A 14,549-nucleotide genomic window follows, 5' to 3' on the forward strand; every position below is an offset into this window, starting at 1 on the left:
ATCCCCACTGTGTATTCTTTGCTGCACATTTAGATTTTCAAAACTGGAAAAGGTTTTTATCACAAACAAGGCACTTGAAAGGTTTATCCGTACTGTGTATTCTTTGATGATTCTTCAAAGTTGCAACGTGGCGAGTTTACACACTACGGATAAGCCTTTCAAGTGTCTAATTTGCGATAAAAGTTCAGATATGAAACTTGAAAGGCTTATCCCCAATGTGTATTATTTGATGCACATTTAGATTTTCAACACGGGAAAAGGTTTTATCGCAAATAAGGCACTTGAAAGGTTTACCCCTACTGTGTACTCTTTGATGATTCTTTAAAGTTGCAACGTGGCGAATTTACAAACTGGGGATAAGCCTTTCAAGTGTCTTATTTGTGATAAAAGTTCAAATAACACACTTGAAAGGCTTATCCCTACTGTGTATTCTTTGATGACTTTCTAAAGTTGCAGCATGGGGAAAGCTTTTATCGCAAATAAGGCACTTGAAAGGTTTATCTCAACTGTGTATTCTTTGATGGTTCTTTAAAGTTGCAACGTGGCGAGTTTACACACTGGAGATAAGCCTATCAAGTGTCTTATTTGCGATAGAAGTTCAAATAAGACACTTGAAAGACTTATCCCTACTGTGTATTCTTTGGGGACTCTCTAAAGTTGCAGCATGTGGCAAACTTTCATCGCAAATAAGACACTTGAAAGGTTTATCCCCACTGTGTATTCTGTGATGCTTGTATTTTCAACATGGGAAAAGGTTTTATTGCAGTAAGGCACTTGAAAGGTTTATCCTTACTGTGTATTCTTTGATGATTCTTTAAAGTTGCAACGTGGCGAGTTTATAAACTGGGGATAAGCCTTTCAAGTGTCTTATTTGCGATAAAAGTTCAAATAAGACACTTGAAAGGCTCATCCCCACTGTGTATTCTTTGAAGCACATTTAGATTTTCAACACTGGAAAAGGTTTTTATCACAAACAAGGCACTTGAAAGGTTTATCCGTACTGTGTATTCTTTGATGATTCTTCAAAGTTGCAATGTGGCGAGTTTACACATTGGGGATAAGCCTTTCAAGTGTCTTATTTGCGATAGAGGTTCAAATAAGACACTTGAAAGACTCATCCCTACTGTGTATTCTTTGATGACACTCTAAAGTTGCAGCATGGGGTAAACTTTCATCGCAAATAAGACACTTGAAAGGTTTATCCCCACTGTGTATTCTTTGATGCACATTTAGATTTTCAACATGGGAAAATGTTTTTATCACAAACAAGGCACTTGAAAGGTTTATCCGTAAAGTGTATTCTTTGATGATTCTTCGAAGTTGCAACGTGGCGAGTTTACACACTGCGGATAAGCCTTTCAAGTGTCTAGTTTGCAATAGAAGTTCAGATAAGACACTTGAAAGGCTTATCCCCAATGTATATTCTTTGATGCACATTTAGATTTTCAACACGGGAAAAGGTTTTTATCACAAACAAGGCACTTGAAAGTCTTATCCGTAATGTGTATTCTTTGATGATTCTTCGAAGTTGCAACGTGGCGAGTTTACACACTGCGGATGAGCCTTTCAAGTGTCTAATTTGCGATAGAAGTTCAGATAAGACACTTGAAAGGCTTATCCCCAATGTGTATTCTTTGATGCACATTTAGATTTTCAACACGGGAAAAGGTTTTTATCACAAACAAGGCACTTGAAAGGTTTATCCGTAATGTGTATTCTTTGATGATTCTTCGAAGTTGCAACGTGGCAAGTTTACACACTGCGGATAAGCCTTTCAAGTGTCTAATTTGCGATAGAAGTTCAGATAAGACACTTGAAAGGCTTATCCCCAATGTGTATTCTTTGATGCAAATTTAGATTTTCAACACGGGAAAAGGTTTTTATCACAAACAAGGCACTTGAAAGGTTTATCCGTAATGTGTATTCTTTGATGATTCTTCGGAGTTGCAACGTGGCGAGTTTACACACTGCGGATAAGCCTTTCAAGTGTCTAATTTGCGATAGAAGTTCAGATAAGACACTTGAAAGGCTTATCCTCAATGTGTATTCTTTGATACACATTTAGATTTTCAACACGGGAAAAGGTTTTTATCACAAACAAGGCACTTGAAAGGTTTATCCGTAATGTGTATTCTTTGATGATTCTTCGAAGTTGCAACGTGGCAAGTTTACACACTGCGGATAAGCCTTTCAAGTGTCTAATTTGCGATAGAAGTTCAGATAAGACACTTGAAAGGCTTATCCCCAATGTGTTCTTGATGCGCATTTAGATTTTCAACACGGGAAAAGGTTTTATCGCAAATAGGCATATGAAAGGCTTACCCCAACTGTGTATTCTTTGATGATTCTTTAAAGTTGCAATGTGGCGAGTTTACACACTGGGGATAAGCCTTTCAAGTGTCTTATTTGTAATAAAAGTTCAAATAAGACACTTGAAAGGCTTATCCGTAATGTGTATTCTTTGATGATTCTTCGAAGTTGCAACGTGGCGAGTTTACACACTGCGGATAAGCCTTTCAAGTGTCTCATTTGCGATAGAAGTTCAGATAAGACACTTGAAAGGCTTATCCCCAATGTGTTCTTTGATGCACATTTAGATTTTCAACACGGGAAAAGGTTTTATCGCAAATAGGCATTTGAAAGGCTTACCCCTACTGTGTATTCTTTGATGATTCTTTAAAGCTGCAATGTGGCGAGTTTACACACTGGGGATAAGCCTTTCAAGTGTCTTATTTGTAATAAAAGTTCAAATAAGACACTTGAAAGGCTTATCCCTACTGTGTATTCTTTGATGATTCTTTAAAGTTGCAGCATGGGGAAAGCTTTTATGGCAAATAAGGCACTTGAAAGGTTTATCCCTACTGTGTATTCTTTGATGGTTCTTTAAAGTTGCAACGTGGCGAGTTTACACACTGGAGATAAGCCTTTCAGGTGTCTTATTTGCGATAAAAGTTCAAATAAGACACTTGAAAGGCTTATCCCCACTGTGTATTCTTTGATGCAGATTTAGATTTTCAACACGGAAAAGGTTTTTATCGCAAACAAGGGACTTGAAAGGTTTATCCCTACTGTGTATTCTTTGATGATTCTTCAAAGTTGCAGCGTGGCGAGTTTACACACTGGGGATAAGCCTTTCAAGTGTCTTATTTGCGATAAATGTTCAAATAAGACACTTGAAAGGCTTATCCCCACTGTATATTCTTTGATGCACATTTAGATTTTCAACACGGGAAAAGGTTTTATCGCAAACAAGGCACTTGAAAGCCTTTCAAGTGTATTATTTGCGATAAAAGTTCAAGTAAGACACTTGAAAGGCTTATCCCTAATGTGTATTCTTTGATGACTCTTCAAAGTTGCAGCATGGGGAAAAATTTATCGCAAAAAAGGCACTTGAAAGGTTTATCCCTACTGTGTATTCTTTGATGGTTCTTTAAAGTTGCAACGTGGCAAGTTTACATACTGGGAATGAGCCTTTCAAGTGTCTTATTTGCGATAAAAGTTCAAATAAGACGGAAGACATATCCCTACTGTGTATTCTTTGATGACGCTTTAAAGTTGCAGCATGGGGAAAACCTTTATTGCAAATAAGACGCTTGAAAGTTTTATCCCCACTGTGTATTCTTTGATACACATTTAGATTTTCAACAAGGGAAAAGGTTTATTCGCCAATAAGGCATTTGAAAGGTTTATTCTTTGATGCACATTTAGATTTTCAAAAACGGGAAAAGGTTTTATCGCAAATAAGGCACTTGAAAGGTTTATCCCTACTGTGTATTCTTTGATGATTCTTTAAAGTTGCAACGTGGCGAGTTTACACACTGGGGATAAGCCTGTCAAGTGTCTTATTTGTGATAAAATTTCAAATAAGACACTTGAAAGGCTTATCCCTACTGTGCATTCTTTAATGACTCTTTAAAGTTGCAGCATGGGGAAAACTTTTATCGCAAATAAGGCACTTGAAAGGTTTATCCCTACTGTGTATTCTTTGATGATTCTTTAAAGTTGCAACGTGGCGAGTTTACACACTGGGGATAAGCCTTTCAAGTGTCTTATTTGCGATAAAAGTTCAAATAAGACACTTGAAGCGAGACGTTCAGATTGTTTTTAACATATTTGTTGTTATGTAATAAAATAAAAACAAACAAGTTTTTTCTAACTGAAAGTAAGAAGCAACGGTAAAACTTAAAACGAACGGAAATTACCACGTATATGCTCCCTCCTCAACACCTCGCTCTTCGCGCGTAAGTTTTTTAGTACTTTTAAAAAAGCTTCTTATTGTTCTGACTAAAGGAACCTCGTGTTTCAGGAATTGCTATTAAAGAATCGGGACGAAATTCAAACTTTAGCGTAAAGAGTGAGGCGTTGAGGAGGGGGTTATCCTTTTCATATATGTAATAGTTTCTGTTCATTTTAGGTTATAATTTTGGTTCTTAATTTTAGTTTAAAACTTGTATTTTTTTATATTGGATTTCTGATCATTTTTTAAATAATGCCGAGAAATACGGCTCTCCTTTCGCGGCAAAAACACTCCCCCCCCACCATCAAAAGATCCTCTAGACAATTCGATCTCGGGGAAAATTTACCCCGGACAATTACCATTAACACCTCCACACATAAAATTGAGTCGGCAAAGAGAAAGTAAGACAAATAAAGAAATTTCGTATAGGAATTGAGGCAAATTCTATCAGAGTAAAATTTCCCCTGAGAAGTTCACCGTCCAGAAACATCTCTCCCCGTGGAAAATTCTCACTCTGGAAAATTCCTCCAGCAGGAAACTCACCCCCTCCTCCACCCAAAAATTGCATGCACACTTCCAAATAACAACTATTTATATGTGCTATGCGTACACAATGGAAAAATTTTATGACTTAAAAGACCTTTCTTCAGGGTCTGCAGAGGGTCATGTTATCTCCAAAGGCACAGTTATCAGATATTTCAACTATGCTGAACAAAATGGGACAGACTATGCTGAAGAGACGATTTTTGGGGGAAAAGGGGAATGAAAGTATTACCGACTTTACGCAGTCGGTAATATTGATAACTAGACGAAGCCCGTTTATTTGTATCAACGCACCGAAGGCCCGAAACCAAATTTCAAGCACGGCTAGCTCAGATTATAGAGCCTGTGACATCGATGTCGGGGTTATGGGCTCGACCGAGACCTTTGGCTTTTTTTTAAACACAGTTGCTGTTGGGTTAATATGCGTCTGCGAAAAAAAAAATCAATGTTAGACAATTTTATAAACTTAGATGGATAACCATTCTATTAGAGGCGAGAGAGGGATCTTTTCTCTTTATAAAATAAATATTTCCGAAGTTGTGACTTTGGTAAGTCTACCCTGTTTTGTCTCATGAGTGGGGGGTCAAGCTGAATTTTTAACGAACAGAATTGCGTGGGGAAAGGGGGGAATATAATTTTTCTCCAACCTTAATAAAGGAGTACACTACAATTTTTTACGCCTGTCATCCAACAAGGTTTGCTGCTAGTTTAGCATATTGTAATTCGCTATATTTCATCCTATGTCATTTCGTGAAAATAAATTTCATTGACTAACCAAAATTTTCAATGACTTGTCTCTTAACGCTTTTCCACTTATAATTATCCTTGATTAACATCTAATGAATTCTAAAGACATTTATAACCCCTGAGTGATAAGGGTTTTGAACTACGTTATCCCATGTATACAGGTCACAAAAGTGGGACTGGAGTCAGTACTACAGACACGGAGACTATATTGTAAACGTTTTCAACAAAATGGCAAGGTTCATCGTAGTTCAGGGTTGCATACTTTAAAATATGGGAAGGAGTTAAAAAAAAGTAGGCGAGAGGGATTTAATTTCAAGAAAAATTATAAAGATCTATATCTTACCACCAAGGGAATCTTGTAGAAGACGAGTAAGCTTTGAATCTCTATAAGGTACGTGTGTTGCCTTCCTGCTTTTATCACCAAGGGCTGAAATAACATTGCCTAATGCCAACTGTAAAATAATAAATTCGGAAGGTTAGTGCATAAGGATAAACATGAGACTGTACAAATAATAGGAATTCAATGAATTATTCCTTCTTCGTTTTTCATTTGTCACATAGCTGATCTAAAGAGTATACTACAATGTAAATCGCTCCATGTAATCAATTCCTAGCTTCAAAATTATTATACTACAGTTATTCACACAGTAAATTTACTTTATTAAGGTTTATATTTTCTACCAAGGTGGCACCTGTGGTCAACTAGTCTAAGGTATTTTTATAAGTGGCATAGACCAGTATCGTCATTCTGAACCCCACGTTTCTAAAAATGGCGTAGAACGAACAGTTTCAGAAACTGAGCCGCTGACTCTCAAACTTCATCCGTGAGTTTCATGGAATTCTGACTTTGTGGGATAAACAAACATAATTGTTTTTACGTTTTTCTGCCAGTTTTTTATATTTTTAAATGAGGAATCTTTAAATAAGGACTTTTTCAGAAATAATTTGAGCGTAGCTGTTTACGGGTAAACTAATTTGGGCTACAAGTACAGCCATAAGAAACATTGAGTATTCATAATTCCTTGATTTAATAAACTGATTTACTCCAGAGGTTCTATTTATGTCCTGGAGACAAGTTACATCAAAATTTTAGAAGATAATTACATAACAGGTTAAACAATCGCTTTCGAATAAACCTTCATCAACTCTCTGGACAAACTTTCTTTAACATTTATGAATAAGTTACTCGATCTGAGTGAATTTCAGGGAGTTTCACGAGTTGATTGTTAGAAAGCTCATTTACATGACTCAACGAATGTCTTTAAAATATTAAAACAGATTGATCCGGCAAGTAATTGTTCACCCTATTGCCTAAGGCCAGGGTCTTATCCAGGGGGTGGAGTGGTTTTAGCCCCCCCCCCCCAAAAAAAAGTCTAAAATCAGAACAAATATGTACGTAAATAAATTTTTTGATCAAGTTTTTTAATAAACTTATTGTAAATTTTGAAAAAAACAGTAAATAGGAAACAACTTTTGGCAATTATCTCAGAAAATTGTGCGAAAATTTCAGATGCAAGCTTGAGGCGTAACAGCGAAGCTATCAAGAGAAAAAAAGCAGGAGAAAAATCGTCTCACCAAACCAGAATTGATTGAGATTCCCTCTCTTGCCCGGATACCTTCGGATCCCGTCCTCTTCAGCCTCTCTGATCCAGCAAGATCTACAAAATGAATTTTGGCACGCAGAATTTCGCTAACACCGGAATCATATTTACCGTCAACATCCTAGAAAACAAATTTAAATTTATTTTCAAAAGCGTAACACAGGATTATTGAACAATTGTAACACATGCAACCAAACAACGCTCAAAAATTCAAATGTTTTTAATAATTTTGAATTTTATTTCTAAGAATTTCAAGATTCTGCTATTGTTTTAGTATCTTATTTCAAGCATTTCTTATATCGCACTTTTTAGAGTTTTGGAAATGACAGTGGACAAAAATGCCCAAAATATTTTTTATTTTTTTTTTTTTTTTTTTAGCTGGACCTGTACAAAAAGCTTATTACAAGTTTTCTCTTCATGTATTTTCTATTTTCTTTGACAGATACGGTACACGATATAGATTAAAACCTTGATTACAATATACGAATTATTATAAAGCAATTTTCACAATTAGATCGTGTCTATATTTATAATCGTGTCTAGCCATTATAATTTCCCCCATCAAAATGGATTCACGTTCCAAGTTAAGCAGCCCTCAAAAGAACAAGGACTGGTTTACTGTTTTCCTCTTATATCTTAACTAACCAGACTTGCTGGCGGAAAAGTGAATTGGCTCTTATAAATCACACTAAACCTAAAAATAGATAGATTTTAGAGGGCCAATTGCGTCATTTTAATGAGCCCCTATTCCCGATCTTTGTTTCTTCGAATTCTTTTGATGTCGGTGACGTACTAAACATCTCCCGTTAATACTCACATTAATTTGTGGATCAGCACATGCTACCATGCAAGTATTTGCTAAGGTATTTGCTACCCACAAAGACATGGTATATATGTATAGCAAAAGATAGCGTTTCTTGGTGTCTACAGCACTAAAAGGTTTTTGAAAATGCCCATAGCAGATATGAAACATAGGAGTACTTCATGCGAGTCTTTTATGAAGACAGAAGGCACTATTTACTTTAATTAGCTTTTAAATGGGCCCCGGCGGACTCTACGAAGAAAGGGGGGATTTACAAAAGAAACTAGGATATAGTGGGAACTCGAAACAGAAATCATAAATTATCTAGGATTTAAATAATCTTGTCCGATATGCAAGCTTCACTAAAATGTCACTAAAATTGAAGAATTTCACTAGCTAAGTTGCTGAGCTACCATCACAGAGTCTTCTTATGCGCCAGTTTGAAGCCCTGAAATATACTATCACTTGTCATACAATAAAAAAGCTCAAATGAGAACCAAATTTATGAACGGAACATGAGCTTATATTTTCAGAAGTTGCCATCTGAGGGCTCTTCAATTTAAAGCGATAATAGCTACTTATTTATTCTAGATGAAGATTGTCAAATCGCCTATTAAAAATGCAAAGACCTCCCCCCCCCCGCCCCCAGACACACACACACGCTCTTTGCGAAGAGTAACGAAGACGATAGTGAGCCAAAATCGTATTTTTGAAATGGGTTTTATCTTAATTTTGATTATATCTGTATTGACAAGGTCACACTTGGGTTGACATGCCTAATATCTCTAAAAACATAGTTGCTGGACCATTCTACTATGCTGAGCAGAACGGCTGTCTCAAAATTTTGACTGGATGCGTTTGAAAAATGAATGAGTTTGAGAGAAAAGCTGCTTGCCCTTCAGAGTTTGCCCCCTCGCTAAAATTTAATTTCTTCAAAATCTTTTTAAAACTGACATAAGCCTGCATAATCTAAGAATCAACAGAAACGGTTCAGTTTTCTTTTGTATACATTTACTTTTATAGTTCTGTTAAGTATCTTTATAGTACTGTATAGCACTTTCATTGTAACAAAAGGCTCATTTTTCAGTATTTAACGTCATTTTCACTTGTTTTGTGAAAATTGGCTCTAACTTTGCCCCCCCCCCAGTTTTTGACGAAATTACGCCACCGCTTAGCTTGCGCAATAGCAATAGTTGTTGCAGCAGTAGCAGCAGTATGCACATAGCACCTTTGGTTTCTTCAGTATCCCCTTCAACACACGGTTAAAGATTCAGCTAAATACATACGATCAACCATTCCTGAAGCATTTCTGATGGGTCTGCTTGACAATCTATGTGGGCATAGTGTGCTTCAAATTTGTTGATATAGTTTCTACATATCCCAAATTTTTCACCTGCCTTCTTCATCATCTCCCTTATTATTTTCTGAATTTTCCAAATTAATATACTCAGTTATTCCTGTGTTGCACCCTTTTGACAATCCGTATACACATAACGTGTTTTGATTTAGTTAAACACCCCCTCAACATTCTCTGAAAGTCTCACCTGAATACCCTTCATCTTCTGGGAAAGTAAAGTTCAAACATGCATACCTTTCTCAATAACTTATACTATGTGTAAAGAATGAACGAATTCCCAAACTTAAGAGCCCTTGTCCTGAGGACTGTGGGAAGGTTGACATCCCCAAAGATATATTTACTGCAACTTCCAACAAGGCCGAACAAAATAACTCTCTTAACATTTAGATCAGATATGTTTTGCGGAATGATAGGCTTGAGAGGAGTGGGATGATTGCCTTCCATTCACTTTTGACTCTTAAAAAGGGCACTAAAACTTTCAACTTCCAATCAAAAGAGCTCCAACCGATCCAAAATTTATACGACAACCCGTCCCCTAAAAACCTTATGCCCCGGTCATAACTCACAAACCTTGCCACTGGGCTCTGGGGATTGTGTCCACTCTAAAGACATTGTTATATGATTTTTGGACTATTGGTAGTAAAATGGCTATTTCACAATTTCAACTGAATGTGTTTTGTGAAAACAGGATGTAAGGGGGGAAGGCTAGTTGCTCTCCATCATTTTTGACTCTTAAAAAGGAACTAGAACAATACATTTTAAATCAACCGAGTTTCTTATAAAGTTTATATGACCATTCCATCCATAAGAACCTTATGTGCCCCTGAAACATAACTTACAACCCTTACCCCCAGACTCTGAAGAGTTCTGTCCACCTCAAAGGCCTTATTATATGATTTTTGGACTATTAAAGAGTCAAAAAGATTGGGGTGCCCCCAATCTTTGACTCTTAAAAAGGGAAATAGAATATCTGATTTCCAATACAATGAGCCCCCTCTAGAGTAACTTGCAACCCTTGCGCTGACGGCTTAGGGGGTGTCATCCGCAAAGGCATAATTTCCAGACATTTCAACTACGCTGAAAAAAAATGACTATCTCAAATTTTGATTAGATGGATTTTGGGAATTTATGGGCGGGGGTGTGGGGGCTTGTTGCCCTCCAACCACTTTTGACTATTAAAAAAGACCCTTAATTTCCAATGGAATAAGCCATTTTTGAAGCTTCTACAACAACAAATGGCCATCTTAAAAATTCTATCAGAAGCATTTCAGGAAAATATGAGACGTGGGGGGAGGTATCCGCCCTCTGGTCACTTTGAATCTTGAAAAGAGTAATAGAACTTCTTATTACCAAAAAATGAGCCCTCTCCAAAGTTTATACGACCACCCGTTCTATAAAACTTTATATGGCCCCATGGCATAACTTAGAACCCTTGCCCTGAGGGTTGTGGAGGGGGGGGAGTTTTCATCTTCAAAGACATAATTTCCCGACCTCTTAACTAAGCTGAACAAAATGGCCATCTCAAAATTTTGATTGGATCAGTTTGGGGAAAGGGTTGGCGTGGGAGGGGGGTTGACTTACTTGACTTGACTTAAGTCTCCTGCCGGGCACTGCTCGGCGTAGAGAGTGACGTCTGCCTCCTCCACCCACTTCAGTCCATGGCGAGTATTTGCTCTTCGCCCTGTCTGATGTTTGCCATCGCCAAGAACTCGGACAGGCTGTCGGACCAACGTTTCTTCGGTCGGCCGCGAGGTCGCTTCCAACCAACTTTGATAGGGTCGAAGTCATAGATCATCTTTGCGGGTAGATGTGGTGGCATTCGAAACAGATGCCCGAACCATCGTAAGGTTCGCTCGGCTGCTTGAGTTGAAAACCAAGACTGGTTTGTGAGCTGCAGAAGCTTTTCATTGCTGACGAAGTCGGACCATCGTAGGCCCTCAATCCTCCTCAGGCTCTTTGCATGAAATATGTCAATTTTCTTGAGGATTGCAGCTGATGCTTGCCATATCTCAGCTCCGTAAAGCATCACAGAGCCGACTAGAGCGTTGAAGATCCGCAGTTTCGTTGTGCGACTGATATTTGGTTTTCGCCAGAGGTGACGATTCAGTCTACCCATGACAGAAGACGCTTTAGATAATCTTGCCTGCAGCTCTGGGAGAAGTGAGCCATTTGAAGAAATTACGGAGCCCAGGTAGGTGAAGTCTTTAACAACCTCGATGCTAGTGGTGCTGTCCAGGCTAACTGGAGAGTTAACAGCAGGAGAAGACGGGTCTATGGCCATAATTTTAGTTTTGTTCCAGTTTATATGCAGTCCTACTTTGGCAGCCTCTTCTCGCAGAATTCGGAGCGCTTCCAGCAGCTGCTTCATGGAGTCCACCAGAATGGCCAAGTCATCGGCAAAATCGACATCTGAGATGGTATGATCTCCGAATTTGAGCCCAAAGCTGAGACGTGAAGTGGTTTTTGTCATAACGTAATCTATGATGACATTGAAGAGCTCTGGGGCCATTGCACATCCTTGGCGCACCCCTGTCGTGATTTGAAAGAACGGGTCCTTTAATTAATTTCGGCCATTCAAAGGGACCCTAGCTGCTTCAATTTCTAACCGAATGTGCCTTTTTAGAAGTTCCTACGACAGAAAATGGCCATCTAAAAATTTGCATCAGATGCATTTTGGAAAAACACGAGGTGTGTGTGGGGGGATATTCACCCTCCGATCACTCTGAATCTTAAAGAGGGCACTAAAACTTCTGATTACCAATACAATGAACCTAAGGTTTATAGGATCGCCCTTTCTATATAAACCTTAAATACTCCGGGGCATAGCTTACAACCCTTGCCCCGAGGGCTATAGGGGGGTGTCATCCTCAAAGACATATTTTCCGGACTTTTCAAAGCCGTTGAACAGAATTACTATCTCAAAATTTTGATTGGATTTGTTTGGGGAAATGGCGGGCGTGGGAGGTGGGTTAGTTACCCTCCAATCACTTTTGACTATGAAAAAGAGCACTAGACCTTTCAATTTCCAACCCTTTGATAAGAAGTGCCCTGGTCTAAAACCGGAAAATCCAAAAAAAATTAAAATAAATAATACATTGCGTCCACACCGTTTTTTACTTAAGCAGCCCTATTGCACTGCCTATGATCAAAAGTTAGATTCGTGCGTAGTGCGTATTGTTAAGAATTTTTCATGATTCAGGCAAGGATTTCCCTAGTTTTCGCCACCTAGTGTACATCTTGGAGCGCCATGTGCAAGATGCAATTTCACCATGCTTGGCACAGTCCCCAAAATGTTTAAGAAGGAAGAATTGAATTCAAGCCAGAATTCCCTAATTCAATTGAAATGCTTATTTGACACCTCATGACTTAATATTAAAGAGTAACGCAATGATTATGCTGATGCGTAATTGGAAAATTGATTATATACAAGCCTGCCGCGTGCTTAGACCTTATTAAAATTTTGAAATTAACTTTTAGAAATTAACATACTAATATTTTCTGTTGTTAAAAAACGACCTAATAGGTCATGACTTTGAAAAAAATCATTTCCCCCACCCAGAGCCCTTAATACGTTTTTCTCAAATTTTTCTGAATTAGAGACTTAATAACAACTAGAAAAAAAAATGTTAAAATGAAGTTTGACAGTATAAGAAAACTCTGCTCTTGCCAGGGATCCCAATTGGAGGGAGAGCATTGCATTGCTGACACCTGATTGGTTTTACTAATGATTTTTACTTTATTTTTACTAATTGAAACTATTATATTTTGTGGACTAGGCAAAAAATTAAATATCAATACAACTAAATCTAGAAAAATTACACAAAAAGGTTGTTTCTCGTGTGAGTCAGGGTATGGCTGGAGTGCATTCCCGTGGTGGGAAAGAATTTTCCATGGGGAGAATACGCCGAAAAACTTCTTATGTTTAAAATTCCCTTACCGAAGGAAACTCGGTGCCCTGGTACTTTATATTTATCCTAACAGTAAACGCTATTTACAAACATATTTTAGGAAATTTCAAAAAAGAGCTTGAAACTTTGACACGTCTTTTTTGCTCTCCAGTCCTAGCGACGCACTGGAACATTACACTGGTGAATGGCGTCAAAGTAGAAAACCAAGCAAGGTTTTTACAATTAGGACTCAATTCCCAGCCCCGTCAAAGCGTGCCTGAATAGGTCATTGGTTTGACGTCAAACACAAACCTGTCATTTGTGGACAAGGAGAGGAGAAGGGTCCCCTTTGTATTTGGAGAAATTTGTTTTTTGAGAGAAACTTTACGAGAGGTGGGAAGTAAAACCTACATCTAATGCCCTATCTTAAGAAAATTTCACTGTGACTTTTTAAGTTTCATCGCCTACGTTAGTTAAATATGTTATTGCCAGGTTTGTTGTGCATATTTAGAAAAGAAAAAACAGCGAAAATTAGTCTTGAAGTATATTAAGTGTTTATGTCTAATACAATACAAATAGTTACAACGAAATTAAAATTCTGATGGAATCAAAGAGCGAAACTGAAACTAAATACGAACAAACATTATTACTTCGTAGTTAATGCAACATCTGGGCATTTCTGAAAAATTAACACGTGATATTTCTCTATGTTTGAGGAATCCTGAAAAACTAGCACTTTCAATTCAGTTTTATAAGGAATTTGAATCGTAAATTAAAAACTAACGATATAACGACCGGTGAAAGACTATTGAGAGCCTTATAAATTAGTCTCTTATTTTGGTGAGAATTATGATTCTTTCCCTGACTTCGAATTTTTCCAACACCATATGTATAAAAACAAGCCATTTTCCAGGGCTCCTTAGAAGCCCTTTCTCCCCCTGATAATCATACATCACTTTTTTGCATATATTTATAATAGTAAGAAATTTTAGAAGTAAACATGCGTCTCTTAAAAGCAGCGGTATAAAAAACGTTGATTGAAATTCTGTTTAAGGTGTCGCACAGAGATTGGTAATGAGATAAATATAATATCTCAGTATATGTTCAAATAGAACTTACTGGTACTTGTCTGTGTTGTACCATGTTAAGGGTGAAGATGGCATGAGACCTGGAAGAACTGGAATTTAGCGCAGTGGCTGCAGTGGTTCTAGATAAGCCTCCATACTTAAGAAGACGAAGGACGTCAAACTCTGAGCTCACTACTTCTCGTGACAGACCAGGTATTTCTATGTCACCGTTAAAATTTTCATGGATCTTTAACTGGCTTCTACCATCACGTTGCTAAAAATAAAAAAAAACACAAACAATGAATGCT

The 14,549-nt window shown here is 37.6% G+C and overlaps 1 protein-coding gene across 1 annotated transcript in view; it reads right to left on the minus strand.

Moving 5' to 3' along the window:
• Positions 1–14,549, minus strand: part of LOC136034740 (kinesin-like protein KIF21A) — a 146,752-nt gene that overhangs the window by 90,732 nt on the left and 41,471 nt on the right. The window contains exons 4-6 of the mRNA XM_065716114.1: positions 14,294–14,515; positions 7,103–7,249; positions 5,871–5,979 (exon numbers count right to left, since the gene is read on the minus strand). Coding sequence (XP_065572186.1) covers positions 5,871–5,979; positions 7,103–7,249; positions 14,294–14,515 — 478 coding nt within the window. The remainder of the gene's footprint in view (positions 1–5,870; positions 5,980–7,102; positions 7,250–14,293; positions 14,516–14,549) is intronic.

This window comes from Artemia franciscana, chromosome 13 (assembly GCF_032884065.1).
Source record: "Artemia franciscana chromosome 13, ASM3288406v1, whole genome shotgun sequence".
Lineage (NCBI taxonomy): Eukaryota > Metazoa > Arthropoda > Branchiopoda > Anostraca > Artemiidae > Artemia > Artemia franciscana.